Here is an 18,708-nt window from a genome sequence, read left to right as displayed (position 1 = left end):
ATAAAACCAAGCAACATCTAATGATTTCCAGTATGAATGGAACGACCATTGCAAACCCTAATTAGGCATTCATCTAACAAGCCCTAGCGCCCTTACATTTACTAGAAATGGCTTGCCCATCATTAATCCCATTCCACGACTTAAATAACTTTCGAAAACTTTTTATTTCCTGGGCGGGAAAGACAGCAGTGGTTAAAAAGATGGTTGTGCAACATATTCTCTATATTTTTAGAACTCGCATTAGCAAGCTTCAGGCTATTTTCAATTATTTCATATAATTGGCTCTCATGCTAGAATTCAATTCTCTACTCTAGAAAGCCCTATGAAATAGGAGGTACGAAGGTCCCCGACATTAAACATTTTTCCACAGTGATTCTGGATCAAATTAAACAGAGGTGGACCTCCCCCTCATACAAAAAAAATGGGTTTTCGATTAAGTCAACTGCCCTAAGAGCTCCTCAGATTTCTCTTGCGGGGGTAAAACCTCCTCCCTTACCATCTCACACCCTACTGAGCCTACAAATTCCGGTCTCCATTTGGCAGCTTTATAGTTCCTCGTCAATTTCTCTAGTTCCGATCTTTGTTCTTTTGTAACATTTTTTGTCCTCTCCCCTCATAGGATTTTGATTTTAGAACCTGAGAATAGTTGGGCATAAAAATAAAAAAAATAATAACTAACTCTATATTCGATTTTTAGGCTATTTCAGATACCCAGTGGCCTGTTTTTTAGGCCTGCTACATGCTCCTCATTCCCTAGATGTTTAAAAGGCCCGTTTTCCCAGGTCTGCTTTTCCCCTTTTTCCCCTGTCTACTCGGACATCTATGGGTATTTCTATCTTTCATATAGATTCTTTTTCCTTAGCTTCCCAAAGTAAATCTCCACATATACAATTATGGGAGCAGGACGTTCATCAACTATTTCAATTAGAAGAATAAAGGACATCTCTTTCTTGGACCAAAATGGTATCACGTGGAATCGAGCATTGGGAGTCTTCACAGAAAATATTTAGGTGCTGGTATCCAGCTTCTGCCAAAATGAACAATTTATCCATGATACTTGTTGGAGGGGATGTGGTCTTATATAGGTAACTATTTTGATATGTGATGGTCATGTCCGGGTGTTTGTTCTTTTTGGAACATAATTTTTGATTTTGTTTATACTGTGGCTAGAAATGAGCGAGCGTACTCCCTAAGGCCGCCTGCAGACGGGTGGAAATTCCGCGGCGGGATTCCCCGCAGAATTTCTGCCCGTACACGCCTGCATAGGATTGCATTACAGCACGCAATCCTATGCAGACGGACGCCCGTTTGTCTACCCGAAATCACGGGCAGCAAACAAACCGCGGCATGCTCTAATTCTGTGTGGGGCTCGCAGAGAGATCTTCTCCCAGTTACTCCCCGCTCTTCCCCGCCGGCACCCGAATCTTTTGAGACGAGCGGGCACGTACTCGCAAAAGGCAATACTCGCTCGAGTATTTGCCCTTAGGAAATACGCTCGCTCATCTCCAACTGTGACACATCGACTTGTGGCCCCGGAACCGGCACTAGCTCTTTGTCTACTAATAAGAATTGAATAAAAAGATGGGAGTTTACCTCCCATATTTACCTTGCATCTCACCTGGCAACTACCAAAAAAAATAGCAGATGCACCTTCTCTGAATGAAGGTATTAACTCTGTTAATCTTACGTACCATTTGGAAGAACTATATAGGTATGTTACTAAAATATCTACATTTTCTTCCTGGGCTTCTTGGACAGAATATCTTTGTAAGAAACCTTCATAATTATTCATACTGTCGATATTGTTGTATTAAGAGAGAGGTGTTACTGGTGCCGGGCCCGTCCATTACAAGGGACAACAAGATGCATTACCCTGATTTGTTTAACCCTTTCCCGTTTTTCCTTTCGCCATATTCAGTAGTGGTGGACCCCTCACTCTTAAAACATATTCACCCTTTCCCTGTATATACATACGTGTAATTGTATACATTTTTTTTCAATGTTCGTTTGTTTGTACATCATGACATGTTTACCAAATCCATCTACCGGACTTAGGTTGATACCTCTCAAGTTCATTAGGTCAATACTTTATTGAGAAAAAGGCGTATTGGCGGGCACTAAGGGGTTTTAAACGGCTGCGGTAAAATGAAAGCGATGGGTTGCCATGTGCAGCCCAGGCAGCTTTTTAATCTTTTAGACACTTGATAAATCTGCCCCGCCATGTGGACACAGCCTTAGTCAGAAAAACATGGTGCTACTGAGAACATTCCCATCTCCTGTCGGCCAATACAATACCCCACCGTTAACCATAATTGTGATATGGAGAAAAGGGCTTGTCAAATGTACGGGTGGGGGCAAATCTGTGTACCGATAACGAGAACATACTTTTTCCCTTGGTCCTCTATCCACCCATTATAAAAAGCGCGGTCTCCTCTAACCCGCGGGACATAATCAGATGCAAATTCATTTTGTTTAGGTACGATGCATGAGCGCTGCATTTAGACACTATGGGTCCCATCCATCATGGGAAACTGTAATTTTTGTTATCAGTCTAACACTAATCAAAAGGGAAACCCTGCCACTATCGCTGACCTGTGAAACGTCCCAATTATACTCCTGGAAATGACAGGAGCACTTAACTTCCTCACTGAGTAAATGACGACGATCAATCAACTCTGAATAACAATGAGCTGCGGAGCTGAAAATTATTTTTTGTATAGAATCTCCCCGGGAATTTATGAAAGGTGAAAAGCAACCCAAGGTTTTAGGGGGCATTACAGCTTTCACTGACAGCGGCGCATATCAAACACTAAACACAATTTATGGCTTTTAATTTCCTAAAAAGGTAGATGTGAGTTTGGCTCTACAATGCATAACGTATAGTGCCAAGCTCTTAAATATGGGGGTCATTTTAATGGAACGTTATGCTTATTGTATGCACTTTTGTATTTTATGCAGGCTTATGTTTTAATACACAAGTAGCTCCTTGGCGCTGACCTCTGCTAACATGTAAGGCTAAGGTCCTACTACTTGCGTAACTATATCAGCGCAGCTCTAGTCACAAATGGTGCGTACCCAAATAAAAGCATTGCTCATCAATCCGGTTTTGGACAGCACTTTTTTATTAGAAGGATATCAAACTAATTCGACCAAGAGCGATCAGCTCTAATCTAGGAGAGATCCTGGAAGCAAGTGTGACATTTCCCTGCAGCGACACCACAGGAGAAATGAAGTACTACAGTAGTCCCATAGAAACGAATGGACTCTTCATGTGAGGCCATATTTACATGGCCAATAAAAACAGATGCACATTGCATTAACCCATTATATCGAATGGGTTAATTTAGAGGGGCGTTTTGCCTTTCATACAGATAGTGCACTGAAGTAGGTCTTAAGAAATTCAAAGTTGATAGATGAATTGATCATCTATGGGTGTCGATTCCACTTCTAGGTCTGTCACCTATTCGGAGAATGGCAGTCCCCTTCTACCCCGTTGTGCACACTCCAAAAGAGAGGAGACATGTAACTCTCTCCATTACAGTGTTTGAGAGTTGCTGTATAAGTAGTTTATAGGAATGCTTCTCTAGCCCTATAAACAATAATGAAGAGAGCCGGACTTGGGTATGTATGGCTAACTCCGCTACCACGGTCACCTCCGTTCTGCCAATGTATGAAGGTCTCAACGATGGTCATCCAGTGCATCATCAGTACTTGCTCATGCCTGCACTTGTGCTACGCTCCTCCTCTGCTTTCGGACATGGAAAATACACAAGAGCAGCCACCACACAGGCAAGTATTTCCATGTCCAAATGGTAGGGTGCCACACAGAATGGCATCACGGGTGGCAGGGTGTGAGAGGATGATTACAGGGATTATCCTTTTAATAAACATATGGGGTAGTGTTTTATCAGTAATTATATGGTACCCTAGCTTTATTTTACATTCAGACTTTAACCTCGTTGTATCCCAGGGTCATGTGACCCAAAGGCTACAATGTTCACCGCTTGCAGTAGGATGTCCACCTCTGTTTTGTATATCAATGCGCTAAATGAAGGCGCTGAAACGCGTTGCTTTAATTAGAAGGATTGCTTCGACACCTCTGCCTCCTGTCAAGAGCACTATTTTCCCTCTGTTTTTCAAGCATCTATCAATATCCGATTATCAGGGGTCTGCTGCTCAGGAAGCCCGTCAATCAGCTGATCACTAGGCCCGCCGTCAGTCCAGACAGCACTGGAATCAGATAGTGCTGTCCATAGTGCAAGGGCCCAGGCAGGTACCATAGGCATAGCTCCCATTAAATTTGATAGAATACCAGCCCAGGACACTGCCATAATGATGGATCTATCTGGTTCCAGCCCTCTCTACACTGACAGCAGGCCTGGCAATCAGCTGATCGGCGGGGATCCCAAGTGGCAGACTCCCGTCAATTAACTACTGATGATCTATCCTGAAGAAAGGTCTTAAATAGTAATACTGCCGGACAGCTTCTTTAACAACGAAACCACCAGTGAGATGATCACATAACTGCCGTACATACCGTATATTAAGGGGAATGGACCTTATGAGGGGGAATATCCTGTTTGGCTATAAAAAGAGCTTTTTTCTGGGATTTTATGTGGAAGGCTATCTAATACCATACAGCTCCATTTAAATTGATGCAGCTGATCTGCGACATCATACACAACCTGTAGACAGGTGCGCCGCTGTTTCTGAAAGAAAGCAGTCATATTCTTCTGATCATGGAGAAGTGTCATAGACTGATAGAGTTAGAAGGGACCTTTAGGGTCATCGGGTCCAATGTCCAGCATCACCCGTTGACCGTAAGCTATGAAGAGTGCCCACTTGACAGATGCACAGTGCCAAGAGCACACATGGTGAACAGAGAATAGTATGGCCAAAAAATCTGCAACGATAAGAGTCAATGGGACCATGGCTACAGAGCTAAGCAGCTAGCCCTACTGAGTGTATGCCAAGACATGTAGTAGAAAAAAATGTGGTTATAGGCACAATCCCATTTAACTCAAAGAGCCACGAGACGTGTTTTTGAGTTGGACTCCTCGGTTTTTATTAAAAATTAATCCAGCATGAAACAATAGACGCGTTTCGGTGCCGTTGTGTCCCTTTCTCAGTATTTTAGCTGGGAATACACAGCCAGCATTGGTGCGTTCTCTTTGTAGAGGAGTGGAGCGCTCCAATCCAGGGCAGTTTTACAGTGGTTTGAGGATATGGATGTCCCATGATTGGACAGTCCTGCACAGAGTCCCGATCGGAAGCCTATTGAACACCTTTGGGATAAACTGGAACATCTTTGGGATAAACGGGAACATCAAGTCAAGAAATATGAACAGCGTCATCTTCTGTGAGCACTCGCTAGACATTTGCAGCGTGAATGGAGGAAAATACCATCTGAAGTGTATCAGCCGTTACTAGAAAGTATCTGATGTCCTCAGGGCCAAAAGGAGCCCCACTAAGTACTAACATATGGAAATACTACTTGAGATTTTTGCTCAGGTCTCCAATTACTTTGGGCAGGATAGAGTATATTGATAGCCCATCTGAAGGCTAGACCCGCATTGCCAAATTCCCCAATTAAAAGCTTTACTGCTGCTAATTAAACAAGCAAATAGAAACAAGGGAGAACAAGATTCCATCTAATCAGCCCTGATGGTGCCAAATTAAGTGGTGTCAACTAATTACATGGGTGGGGTATATGGCCAGAAGCCAACGGACGACCTAAACCACGATGTGGGGACCTTTAAATACATTTACCAATTTATTTATTTCGCCGCCCGGTTTTGTAGGTGCCTTTTTGCGTGAAATAAATAAGTGAAAGAAGCGGAAGCCGTCCTCTCAGACACGTGAACTCTAAACTTCATTTGTCTTTCAGCAAGCTTGATGGCTGTGCATTTAAAAACCCATTCTGTCTTATAAACTAAAAATTAAATGTACTCAGCTGTGATGGTGACCACCGCATCTGCTATTTATATGCTAATACCCTGCGCTGGAAGGCCCTGCAAATTATTCTGCCATGCCAATATCTCATGTGCATCTACTCACCCATCCCATCCTGGAGATGGGAGGTCTCAACCACGGCGCTGGAGAAAAATCATGGACGCCAGCTCCTCTTAACCAGTTCACTGCCACAACCATGCCTGATTATAGCCTTACCTATGGGGTGACGACATCATCTTAGGCCAAAAATAGTCCAGAACGATCGTTTACTTCTTTGTAGGAGCGCACAAAAGCAAATCTATAACATAACGTCCATCTAGATCATCCTTATAGTCTTATGATCTATGAAACAGGCCTGACATGTTTCTAAGTGCTGGACAGAGATTGGCAGCTCTCATGCCAGCTTTGCGCTTGCTAGGAAGCAGTTCACATGCTTTTAATGTCCATCCATCCATCCATCACTTAAATTAAAAAAACAAACAAAAAAAACAGCATTCCGTTTTCACTGTAAAGTCTTTTTTTTTTAATAAAGCTCTGTAGTTGAGCACTGTTTTTTTTAGGCAGAATCCGCTGGATGAACGGAAGTAAACGGTGCCGAATGAACCCCGTAGACTGTAGTGGATTCCATTCGGTTCTTGCAACTGTCCGGCATGTTTACCACACGGTAAAGTACTGCATGTGCGAACGTTACGTCTGGCATTGCATGCTGGATCTGCGCCGGAGGCTCTGAATGGAACCTACGATGCAAATGTGAATAGAGGATAAGGCCGGTCTAACATAACCGGACAGGAATTGTGGATTCCGCGAGCGTTTGATCCACGGTAATACACAGATTAATCAAACGCACTGGGTTACATAACTCCGCTCACCTTAGCAGGAATTGTGTAATCCGCTTGCGGAAAATAGAACACAGCAGGTTTACTGCAGAATCCGCTAAATGGAGTCCATTGTTCTCCATGGTGGGGGACGCACGCAATTACATTGGGTATGGGCTGTGGGTTTCTGAGTGTTTGTAGGGAACATTAAGGCCCTCTGTCCACGGCCGTGGCGGAATATTGCTAGCGATATTACACAGCGGGGGAGCAAGGGGGAGAGCCGTCGGGCTCACCGCAGAGAATCGCGGCATGCCGTGATTTGAGTTCTGCAAGCAGAGAATCGCTAGGATTCTTCACTCGTGGACGTCAGGGCTGCGCTTTCCATAGCAATGCTATGAAAAGCACTCACTGCGTTACCCGCGGCTAGATTATCGCAGCGGATATCGCAATGAACCATCGCATGTGGATAGGAGCCCTAACAAAATGAAAAAGGTGTACTGCAGATGACCGCCTGCGCGAGTACACGGTCATACGCAGTACATTGGGAAGGCGTACGCAGGGTCACAGACGGGCTCACAGCTGGAATCCGCTGCAAGCCTCAGCAAGCAGATTCCACATATGGCGGTGTGAGCCCGGCCTATGGGTGCATTCAGGCGACCGTATATCGGCTGGGTTTTCACACCCAGCCGATATATGGTGCATCTCTATGCAGGGGAGGAGGTTGGAAGAGCCGGGAGCAGTGCTCTGAGCTCCGCCTCCTCTCATTAAAATGCATAAAAATTTGATACAAATTTCTACATTAATTTTCTTAACTAAATGTTTGATGCTTTGGAGATATTATATATATATATATATATATATATATATATATATATATATATATATATATATATATATATATAGATAGATAGCGCAGAGGAATTAAAGTTTTGTTTTAACTTTATCCAAAGCATCAAACTTTTATAAATATATACTATAAAAAAAAAAAAAAAAGACACACGCACACCATTTAAAAGCAAGAGAAAAAAAAAATCCCTTCCTGACCAGAAGTTTTCCCCTTTTCCTGACCATGTCTGGTTCTCCTAGAAGTTTCTACTCTATGGGCAGTCAGGAACGCGTTGCATTTCAAAGGTTTTACAATTAAAAAATTCAGATGTTTTATCAAATTTAATTTAAAAAAAAAAAACCATTTTTTTTTTAAAGACTTTTTTCCCTAAATTGTAACGGGGTACACTGCTGGAGAAATCAATGCCCTATATGCCGCAAGCATTTTTGGGTCTTACCAGATGATATAAAAACCACCATCTATATATACTGGTTGATGATAGAAAGGAGCAGTTAAATGGCAAGGGGAAAAAAAAAGTGTTTATCTGGGCTCTTAACTGCGAACATTCATTCTCATTACGCCCGGTATATCCCGCAGCCGAGCCGGCGCAGTTTTGTTTTCATTTGAATTATCTTTATTTACAGGGCAATGAATTTCATGGCCAATTTCACTGAATTTAATATGGCGCCCAACTGCATTAGCACTACAAGGAGGGGGAAAAAAAAATCTATCAGATACCGAGATGCTAATTTGTCTCCGGGGGACTAAAAAAACCTCTTATTTTCATTGTTTAAAATGGATCTCTGATTGCCTTATATTGCATCAGATTGCAGGGCTGTAATCACCTAGAAAATGGCAATCCAAGAAATGTGTCGAACTCAGGAGTCATTAGAATACTCCTAGCAACTGCATTATTGGTAGTGATGAGCCAAAATATTATGGTAAAAACCTTAATTCCAACATTTATGAAAAATTGTATAACATGGTCCAGGACAAGACCTGTGTGGACTTTACAGCCTTTTTCTAATCTAGTTTGCACACATTTTCCAGCATCATGGTGATTTCCATGACAGCCAGTGTGATAACTAGCAATACTGCTAATTATGGTTTACCAAAAAGGTTTTTATGCAGAAAAATCCCTCTACAAGTACGATCTTCCTTCCCGCTGTCTTGCTGTCCACTCTCTGCTAGCTCTTGATCAGCCAAGGGATTGCTAAATCTTTCTGTACATGCCTCCCTGATAAGGTTGTGTGTGTGTGACAGTTAGAGACCAGAGTCTCTGCAGTTCTGTGTACAGTCTATAGAACACAGCAGAGCAGCAGCCTCCCCCACCAGTCCCAAGAGGGAAAAAAATACAGGTTACAAGTCATATAATGGCCAGAAATTGTATTATTCCACACCTACAAAGAAAAAGCATATTTAAAAAAAAAAAAAAAGTTATCTGAAAACTCAGGAACATTTTAAAGAAATATCAGAAATGTGATATAAAAAAGAAAAACTATAACATTTATACCTTTCCTAATTTTTTATAATTTAGTCCACACAATATATCCTGTTGTGCTGTGCATCGGATATCTACATTCTAACTGTCTTGAATACTGGTAGTTGTACTTCAATAATAATGTTATTTGGATCAACATAATGGGCTGTCTAAAAAAAAATAAATAAAAATCTGCCCTTGATGCTCCATCCGACCCTTGTGATTGCAACCAGCCACATTGTAGCTTTAAATCAACCCTTTGGTTTCAGGACAAAATTCTGTCCTGGGGTTTGTGGGGGTATATTACCAGCAGTAGTTGCTCCATGCCACCCATCTGATCCGCTGGTTCTGCCTCCTGTTTCCAGCCACCCAAGATGACCAACGTAATCTTCAAACAACCTAATGCCCATAGTGCATTGCTAGTGTTAGACTACCAATGTGCTATACCTGCTCTGATTGTCCAGAACTGCTCATGTGATTAGGTATGGCCAATCAGACAGCAGAGTACAGTGTGTATTAGCTAGATAGAAAATTGCAATGGCTAGCTGAAAACTGTGACCAGAGCCAATGGATTGCAGAGAAGAACAAGAGCCGGTAATATACCTCCCTCTCCCTGCGGTCCTGGGGCAGAACTTTGTGTTGCTTTAAGTGGGTTTGTCCACTAATGTATTCTTTATCCACAGGATAGGGGATACATTTCTGATTGCTGGGTGAGAGGGGGTCTCAAGCCGCAAAAGCCCCATGTGAACGAAGCGGTGGTGTGCGTGCTCAAAAGTCACACTACTTACTTCTAAGGGGCAGGCAGAGATTGATACACTTGGCGATCTTCTTTCATCCCACAGAAGTGAAGGAAGTGGCAATTGACCACCTGCACCGCCTGGGACATTCAAGGGTGCCAGTCTTGTGGTTGCGGAGGTCCCCAGGGTAAGACCCCAATATGTTTAACCTCTATCCTGTAGATAAAGGTCTTCAATGGGAAAATCCCTTTAAATTTTTCCATAGCAGTTTAAAAAAAGTCCAATCAGCCGCTATGGGCAACATGGCGATCACGCCGATGGCTGGTAGTGTTCTGCCGTGTTATTATACAGTACACTATATTACTTGGCGGAAAGTGGGAGGAGTTGCCCAAGGTCTTTATATAGTATATGTACTCCTATTTCAGTAGTGCATATATCTTGTATACTCTCAGCGAACATGCATGCACAAGCAATATATACGCACTACTACCAGTTTACTACACAAGACATGTAATATAGGCTTCATTATAAAACGCTGCTTATGAGCAATGGATATTAAGATTGCAGCTCTACACCAGTCTTCATGAATGAAAGGGTTAACTTAATGAGAAAGTGACACTTTATAACAGGCTGACAAAAACAATCCACCACTATACAGGGCAGAGGATGGATGAACTACCGGCGCCATCTATCAGGAGCGAGAGACATTTTACGTACAGGGTGCTCCCTCTAGTGGTTCACACGTAAAATGCACTTGGAACTAATATTTAAGGATGGCAGCCAAGCCCACGGAGGGGCACAGATTTTCCTACCTCCAATTTACACTATTGATGAAGTGAATTTTGGAATCATTACAAAAGGATTAAAGAAATTCATGGGAATGATTTAAGTGTATGTTTTTTTTCCGCCAAGTGTTTAGCGGATTCATTCTAAGGTGTCGCACTTTCATGAAGAACCACACGGACGCAAAAATTGGTATTATAGGGAATCTGTTGCCTTTTTTGGGGATATTAACTCTTTAGTATTATAGTCTACTGTGGACCTAAAGGACACAGCATGCTATGCAGGGGAAAGGAAACAAACAAAAAACAAACATCATGATCTATCTTTCTGCGATATCGCCCATTGTTTTCGATGGGGCTGGCTGCAGCAGTGCATTGAAATAAATTGAAAACAATGGGAGGACGCTGCGATCCTCTGCTTTGGCTGTGACAGCCATGACGGGGGATTCCCTTCATTCCCGCAGTGATGCCAGGTTGTTTTCAAAATGAAAACACCTTGCATCCCGGGACTTTCACGAGGATTGTGAGGGCGATACCGGGCCGTGACTCCCAGCCCAATATTGCCCACGCCAGTCTGAAGGAGCCCTTAGAGCAGTGGTGGCGAACCTATGGCACGTATGCCAGAGGCGGCACGCAGAACCCTCCCTGCTGGCACGCGCAGCTGTCGGCCACTCACCACGTTAGTTAATACCGGCAGGGGCCGCTGCTCCCCTGCCGGCATTCGCTCAGCACTGCTGCTAGCAGCGCTGATCCCAGCGCACACTGTGAATTCAGTGTGCAGCCGGAATCCTCCTCCCCTGACATCTCCTACTTGGTTCCACGAGAGCAGGAAAGCAGGTGTCCGGCAGCACACACTGACTTCACAGTGTGTGCCTCCGATCAGCGCCAGCAGCAGCCCCGAGCAGAGGAGCAGTAGCGCTTCAACAAGAAGGGCGCTATTACCGCTGGGGCTGCTATGTGGGGGTCACTATTACTACTTGGGTATGTTTACACGTAGCGGAAATGCTGCAGGATGTTCTCAGCGGAAATTTCCGTGGCAAATTCCACAGCATTTCCGCATCCAAAAGCAGTCAAAATCTGCACCCGGTCCATTTTGAAACAGCCGTCTTCTTTTAAGAACGACGGAGGTAAAATTCATCGTCGTGATAAGCCCCGCCCCCTGACATGTTGGCACTTTGCGATAAATAAGTAGGTTTTGGAATGCAGTTTGGGCACTCTGTCTCTAAAAGGTTCGCCATCACTGACTTGAAGGATTTAAAAAAGTGTTAGTTATGCAGCATAAAGGGCACATTTTTTCTACGTGGTGGTATGATTACAATACCAAAATTATAAATTTTTTTTAGGTTTCTCTAAAAAAAAAAGGGGAAAAAAAAAGAAAAAATGGTTTTAGGGAGAAATGTTCTTTTTTTTCTCATTGTTGAATTGAAAGTCTCAAAACTAATCAATAGAACAAAACGCATGCAAATTGCTTGTTTGGATCTGGATGCACATCATGGCTTCGCCCTTTCCTCTCCCTTCTCTTGAGGTTAGCGCCATTCTCTTTGTAACCCCGTACATGCTCAGTCACCAACCATCGCTGGGTCCCGCACGCTCATGCGCAGTGAGACTAGGTGCATACACGTTGACTTCACCTGCGCTGGATCCTACCGCCATTACCTTTTCCTCTGCGAGGAAGCAACTGACAAGTCCTCTCTGGGAATGCACAGTGCATGCCAGCCACATGGGTCTGGTAGATGAGCATACGCACACAAGGCAAGTTGGAGGTGCATACACCCCTGCCTACTATGCATGAGCACAACAGACTGAGATCGCGGTCGACGAAACATTCGCAGGATTACAAGAGGATGACGCTGACATCAGGAGCAGGGAAGTGACAATGGGGCCAGATTGGGAGAAGAGCGGTAACTCAGGAAGTGAAGGTGCCTGCCCAAATGGCTCAAACAGAACAATCTGCACACGTCACTGACAGTATTTACCTTGCTGGTGGTTTAAAGGGAATGTCCAGTTGTAAACTATTGATGGCCTATACTCAGGATAAATCATCAATAGTGGATCAGTGGAGGCCCATTGCTGGTCTCCTTCACCGATTGGCTGTTCACAGGCCATTGTGCTCATGTACTGAACTGATTTCTGCAGGAAGCAGACAGCTCCGTTCTTACTATAGTGGCCAGGCTTGACATTACAGGCAAAGTTTCCATTGAAGTGAATGGCCTGCGATACCAAGCCTAGAGAAATCAGCTGTGTATAAGCACAGCAATCCAAAGAACAGTAGATCAGCGGATGTCCAGGATGGTAGACCCACAGTGATCTACTAGGGATGCCCTATCCTGTGGTTAGGCAATTAATAGTTTGCAGCTAGACAATATATGGGGAAATTGTCTCCGTGCCCCAGGAGATCAGGCATATCTCCACTCCTCCCTATCCTGTCTGGCTGCAGCAGGAGCCTCCCCCCCCCGGCCTGTCTGTAGTAGGACAAATAGACTGTTTTACGAGAAACATTAGTGCTGCATTCTACGCTATATTGTCCATCCTGATGACGGACACATCAGCAGATTCCACTATACATAAGGCCGCCATTGTGTGTTAACTCTATTTTGGTATTCTTCCTAGAAGTGGAAAGCCACAGACACCTTTTCGGGGAGGGAAGCTTTCCCCCCCCCCCCCCCCCCCCCCACAGTTTTCTAAAGGATCTTCGTTAACCCCTTCATGTTCCCGGATATTCAATTGTGTCCTGGGCGTGCGGGGTTTGCATGGAGCAGATTCGGAAGCCGACCCAACCCATACATGGCGAGTGCCGGCTCTGTGACAGCCGACACCTGCCCGCAACAGCCACGCTCAGCATGAACACTCATAGAAGCTGTTAACCCTTTAAATGCCAATTCTGACAGTGGCATTTAAAAGCCCTGGTTGGTATTTGAGAGGTACTGAACATCCTGGACGCACAGACCTCACATCTATAATGTTATTAATGGGTGGGACACAGTTTTTTTTTTTTTATGTAACACATTTACAGAATAGGTTGTTATGTTTATTGTGATATTTAAAAAAATATATCTGTTTTGCAATTGTTATACAATAAAATGTACAATGTATAAAAATATTGTTTGCGTGGACTTTGGGTTTCACTTTTCTCCCACAGATATTTTAAAATTACTTTTTTCCTCTTTTTAAATCCCAAGATGGAATTTTTATTATTTATGATTTCACATAATAATGTACCTTTATATATACAAATGTGTACGTTAGTTTGTGTACTTTAATATACCATTACTTATAAAGTATGCCCTAATAAGCCTCCTGATCAGACAGCCCTAGGGCCCTTCAATGCACTCCTGGGTTGGGGTGTAGATCATGTCATGGGGGATCTCTGTGATGCGATATAAGAGGCTCATTCACACACAGCAGAAAAGCAGCAAAATCCACAGCGCACCATTAGTGCTGATTTCAGCCTGCTGCTCCTCTCGCCTCACAAGCGGGCAGCCCCTCACTGCAGAGCACAGAGCATTCCTCACCCAGCAACCACTGCTAAGCACTACAGGGGGGGCGGTCAGGTGATCCACCCACTTCCGCATTACCTGACCAATGAGGAGCAAAGCACTTAGTAGCGGTTGCTGGGTGAAAGATGTGAGGGCAACTCCGTGCGGATTTTGGCTCTTGTAGAATGGTAGAGTTGGAAGGGACCTTCAGGGTCATCGGGTCCAACCCCCGCTCAGTGCAGGATTTACTAAATCATCCCAGACAGATATTTGTCTAGCCATTGTTTGAACACTTCCATTGGAAGAGAACTGACCACCTCCCGTGGCAACCTGTTCCACTCATTGATCACCCTCACTGTCAGAAAGGGTTTTCGAATACCTCTATTTTTGATTCAATCTTTAATGTGGAAATGCTGCAGATTTTGCCCCGGTGAGTCCGCAGTATCTCCCCTACGTGTGAACACTGCAGTGTAAGAATACGCAGCAGGTCTTTTGTAGACTAGTCTGCTACATAAAATTACACCGTGGGTTGTAAAGAGGTTAATCTTGCTTGGATTATGGTTAAAATAGTTGTCAGTTTTTTCTGTAAAAACAGGTCCCCTATAGCTTATACTCACTGCCATGCCTAAAGCAAACAAGGGTATATTCTCTCCTGGGGCCGCAGCTGACAGCAGGCATTGACTTCCTGATAGATTGGCCGCAGCAGTCATGTGCTTTCTCCCAGCCTATTAAAGGCCGCGGTGTCAGTGGCAGCTCTCATATTCTGTCTGCCATGCCACCGGAAGTTAGGGGATGCCACGCTGTTAGGCTGCAGCGATCACTTGCTTCCACCCAGCCTGTCTACTAGGAAGTCTCCACTGATGCAAGGCTGGCTGTCAGCTGCATCCCGCGGCCCCAGGAGAGGTGCGTATGGCCTCATTTTTTATGGTAGGGCCCAGTTGAGGGACATAGTTATGTTTTAATGATGAAACCCCTTTAAGTGTTGACTGCAAAAAAAAAACAAAAAAAAAACAAAAACAAACCACAAATCCTGGAAATTGTGGGACTTACTTTACATATTACAAACACGCTGACAAGTTACGCTTCATTTTGATATTTCATCCTTGCTGCGATCAGCAGTCATGATGATGGACGTCACATGACATTAAATCACAGCATTTGCGCACACGCAGTACGATGGTCTCAGACCCTTCTTTTATTTATTTTCAGTGACCACCTGTGATTTCTTTATAATATGCATCGCATTGGTTCATCAAGCACTGCATTGATTGGCTTTCGAGCACTGTTCAGCCAATCAGAGCTATCGCTTCCTGGAGGCGGGATTTATGAATCTCGTAACCAGGAAGTGATCTTCTGTGGGCCTCCGAAGCCTCCAAGAAATGCGTCTGAGCTACGGAGACTAGCGTAAATATAATAAGATATCCCCTGAAACTAAGATCTAGCGTCTTTTTGGGGGCAAAAATTAATATAAGGCAGGACTTATTTTTTGGGGAAACACGGTAGTGGTGCCATAGATTCTATTAGGTGTTGAAATTGTTCTGCAGGAATATCGGCCCCTGTGGACAGGAAGCTTCTTTTAATTGCTGCACATTGTTTTTCCACCACTCAGTGATACAATTTTTGTGCTCTTTTGCCCACTGGAGTCGCATTGTAATCAGCAGCAATTTGTTTGACTGTTCACTGTTAAAATGATTCCTGACATCCTCCTCCGACCCCCTTCATCGACGAGTTGTTTACAGCCACAGGATTCCCTTTCACTGTGTATTTCACGTCACTCACACTATTCTTGGTATATACGCCACACCAATAAACAAGAAAACCCCACAGGGTTGGGAATAACACCCCAGCCCTGTCTCATCTGGCACCGATGACCAAGCCTTGTTGGAAGTCGCTCAGACCATTGGATTTTCCCATCTAATGTAGATTCACACTGAAACTGATCCATGGAAAACTCGTCACTTTGGGGGGGGGGGGGGGGGGGGGGCACTTTGGGGTGACAAGCCTAACTTCCATACAGGAGAACTCCATGCGTCCAAGGTACAGGCATCTCTAATAAAAGTGGTCATTCAGTGTAAGCAGGCGAGTAGACAGTTAACCCCGCTGGTGCGCAGCACTGACAGAATGCACTATCACAAGGAGGAGTTGTGATATACAAGAACCTGCTGCCTCCTACAGACGAGGCTCCACACCAGGGTCATGCTACTCACCGCTTTTGTGTTTCGGGTCTTGCTCTCGATATTCATCTCCTCCTGCTTCTTCACTACACCTTCCAACTTCTTCTTCAGATCGATGGCAAATCTCAGGCTGTCGTCACTTATTCCGGCCTTTGTGAAAATCTTCAGGATTAAAAAAAAAATAAAAAAAATTGAAAAAGTTAGAAGTGGCAGATCAGATGGGGTTAAAATTTTTTTTTTTTACCCAAATAACTGAACATTCAGGGATTCATTTTAACCGATTAATGACCATGCTATGGCGATTATTAGAGGGAACCTGTCATCACTTTTGATCACCATAAGATATGTTCTGTGGCTCAAAAGATAAGAGAACATGGAGTCTGGGGAGCTGCGTTTTATACTCGCCCGACTCCCTGTCCCTGTGCTGTGTGCCTGCAGTGGTGTCACATACACACATGGTTTCTCCGCTGTGTGCGCGCACTCTTATAGAGATGCATGGGAGAGCACATGCACAGAGCAGGCCGGAAATAGTCACACTGTGTGCACATCAGCTTCACGGGGACACCGCACAGGAACAGGGTGCCCAGTGAATATGGAACAACTCCCCAAAGTCCCTGCTCATTCACTATTGAGCCCCAGATCATAATGTATAAGGCCCAAAGCTGATGACTGGTTCCCTTTAAAGGAAACGTATCTTTTGTTTTCTAATTTATAAAAATAATGTAAAGTGACAGATTTTCCATTTTTCTAATCAGCCTTTCATTATTTTAGATGCAGGCATCTTGCACTTATGAGATACACTTTACGGCAGAACATATGGGCCACAGACACAATGGACAGGAGAAGACCCATTGACTTCTATGGGAGAGTGCAGGACTTCATCGTCCATTAAAATGCCGGCCAAGAACTGAATGGACACCCATTATAGTCAATTAGGTCCGTTCTGTTATTAAAAGGAATCATTCGGCCAAATGATTTGTTTTTCCTGCTCTTATAATGGAGCTATGTGGTATGTTTCTGGGGTCCAAATTCAGTTAGAAGTATATTCGGGCCCGAAAATACCTGATAAACCACAAACACGACTGGATGTGATCAAAAGTTATTTGCTTTATTAACTGACAACCAGCAGTTTTATAGAGGTAAATTCATCAGCTACAATAATTCTAATTAATCATCATTGGTTCATAAACCTAAAACACAAATATGAATATACAAGATCCAGAATTTAACATCTAAAATGCCAAAACACACACATCAGCGTAGAGGGATCATATAGGATTAGCTTCTTGGAACACAACAATACAGGAATGGTAAACAATAAATTGTTTAGGTACAAGTGAGAACAGGGCGCTACGACCGGGCCATTTAGTCTGCTTTTCTCAATCTCGGACCTTGGAATGTGCTAACCACCGAGGTCCCTTTTTAGGCCTCATGTCCATGGGGGCTCGCAGTGGAATCAGACCCTGTCCGAGGCCCCTGCTTACCTGTTCGGATCTTCTTTTTTCTGTACAACAGATGTGTGCGGAAGTGACGGAGCACATGCACAGTACGCTTTTTTTTTTTTCAAACTCCTGCTTCCCCACGAAATCCATGACCTCTCTACAGATCAGACCGCTTCCATTGACTTCACTAAAAAAGGGGGCATGCTACGATTTGATTTCCGCAAATCAAATCAGGTGCAGACGCCCACATTTCCCTATGGGCGGCTTGAACTGTGGATCACTAATAACTATACATACACACACACACACACACACACACACACACACACACACAGTATCATGGGAGTTAGGAAAATGGCCATGTCTGGAGCTAAAATAGACCTTTAAAGGGAACCTGTCACTAGGTACATGCTGACCGAATTACCCAGAGCATGAACCCTGGACAGGTATACGTTTTGCAGCTATGTATGTCTTAAATGAAGTGCTGCCATGTTTCAGAATACACTTTGAAAATGCAGACTGAACGGAGCTCTGGACTCATGGGGGCAGCGCCATGCCAGGTCTCCCATCATATAGAGAAGCGTTTCTCCACTCCAGTCCTCATGGACCCTTAACAGGTAACGTTTTCTGGATTTCCTCAGTATTGCACAGGTTATGTAATTATTGTCGGTGCCTCACACATTGCCACAGGGGGTTCTCTCTATAGGATATCCTGAAAATATGAGCTGTTGGGGTCCCTGACGACTGGAGTTGAGAAACACCGATCTTGTCGCTTTGTCGCTCACTGAAACAAAGCGACTAGTGAGTGACTTCTACTGTTACACATCATTGAAAGACTGCCTGTTTACAGTGAGGTCACATGTCCACGGGTGAGTCGGATTCTGCCCGTGGGAGACCGCAGTGGGAGCCGACCCTGTCCGTGGCCAAAGACAAATTTTACCTGTCCAGATCTTCTTTCTTCTGCACTGCAGATGCATGCAGGCACGCTGAGCAGTACACTTTTTTTTATCCCTGCTTTACCGCA

The 18,708-nt window shown here is 44.0% G+C and overlaps 1 protein-coding gene across 3 annotated transcripts in view; it reads right to left on the bottom strand.

Moving 5' to 3' along the window:
• The window catches only part of UVSSA (UV stimulated scaffold protein A), an 89,665-nt gene that overhangs the window by 56,981 nt on the left and 13,976 nt on the right, over nt 1-18,708 (bottom strand). For all 3 annotated transcript variants that reach the window (XM_066573010.1, XM_066573009.1, XM_066573011.1), the window contains exon 7: nt 16,276-16,404. In XM_066573010.1, coding sequence (XP_066429107.1) covers nt 16,276-16,404 — 129 coding nt within the window. The remainder of the gene's footprint in view (nt 1-16,275; nt 16,405-18,708) is intronic.

This window comes from Eleutherodactylus coqui, chromosome 7, assembly GCF_035609145.1.
Source record: "Eleutherodactylus coqui strain aEleCoq1 chromosome 7, aEleCoq1.hap1, whole genome shotgun sequence".
Taxonomy (NCBI): domain Eukaryota; kingdom Metazoa; phylum Chordata; class Amphibia; order Anura; family Eleutherodactylidae; genus Eleutherodactylus; species Eleutherodactylus coqui.
Note: the sequence above shows the minus strand (reverse complement) of the source record. Positions and strands in the feature narration are given on the sequence as shown.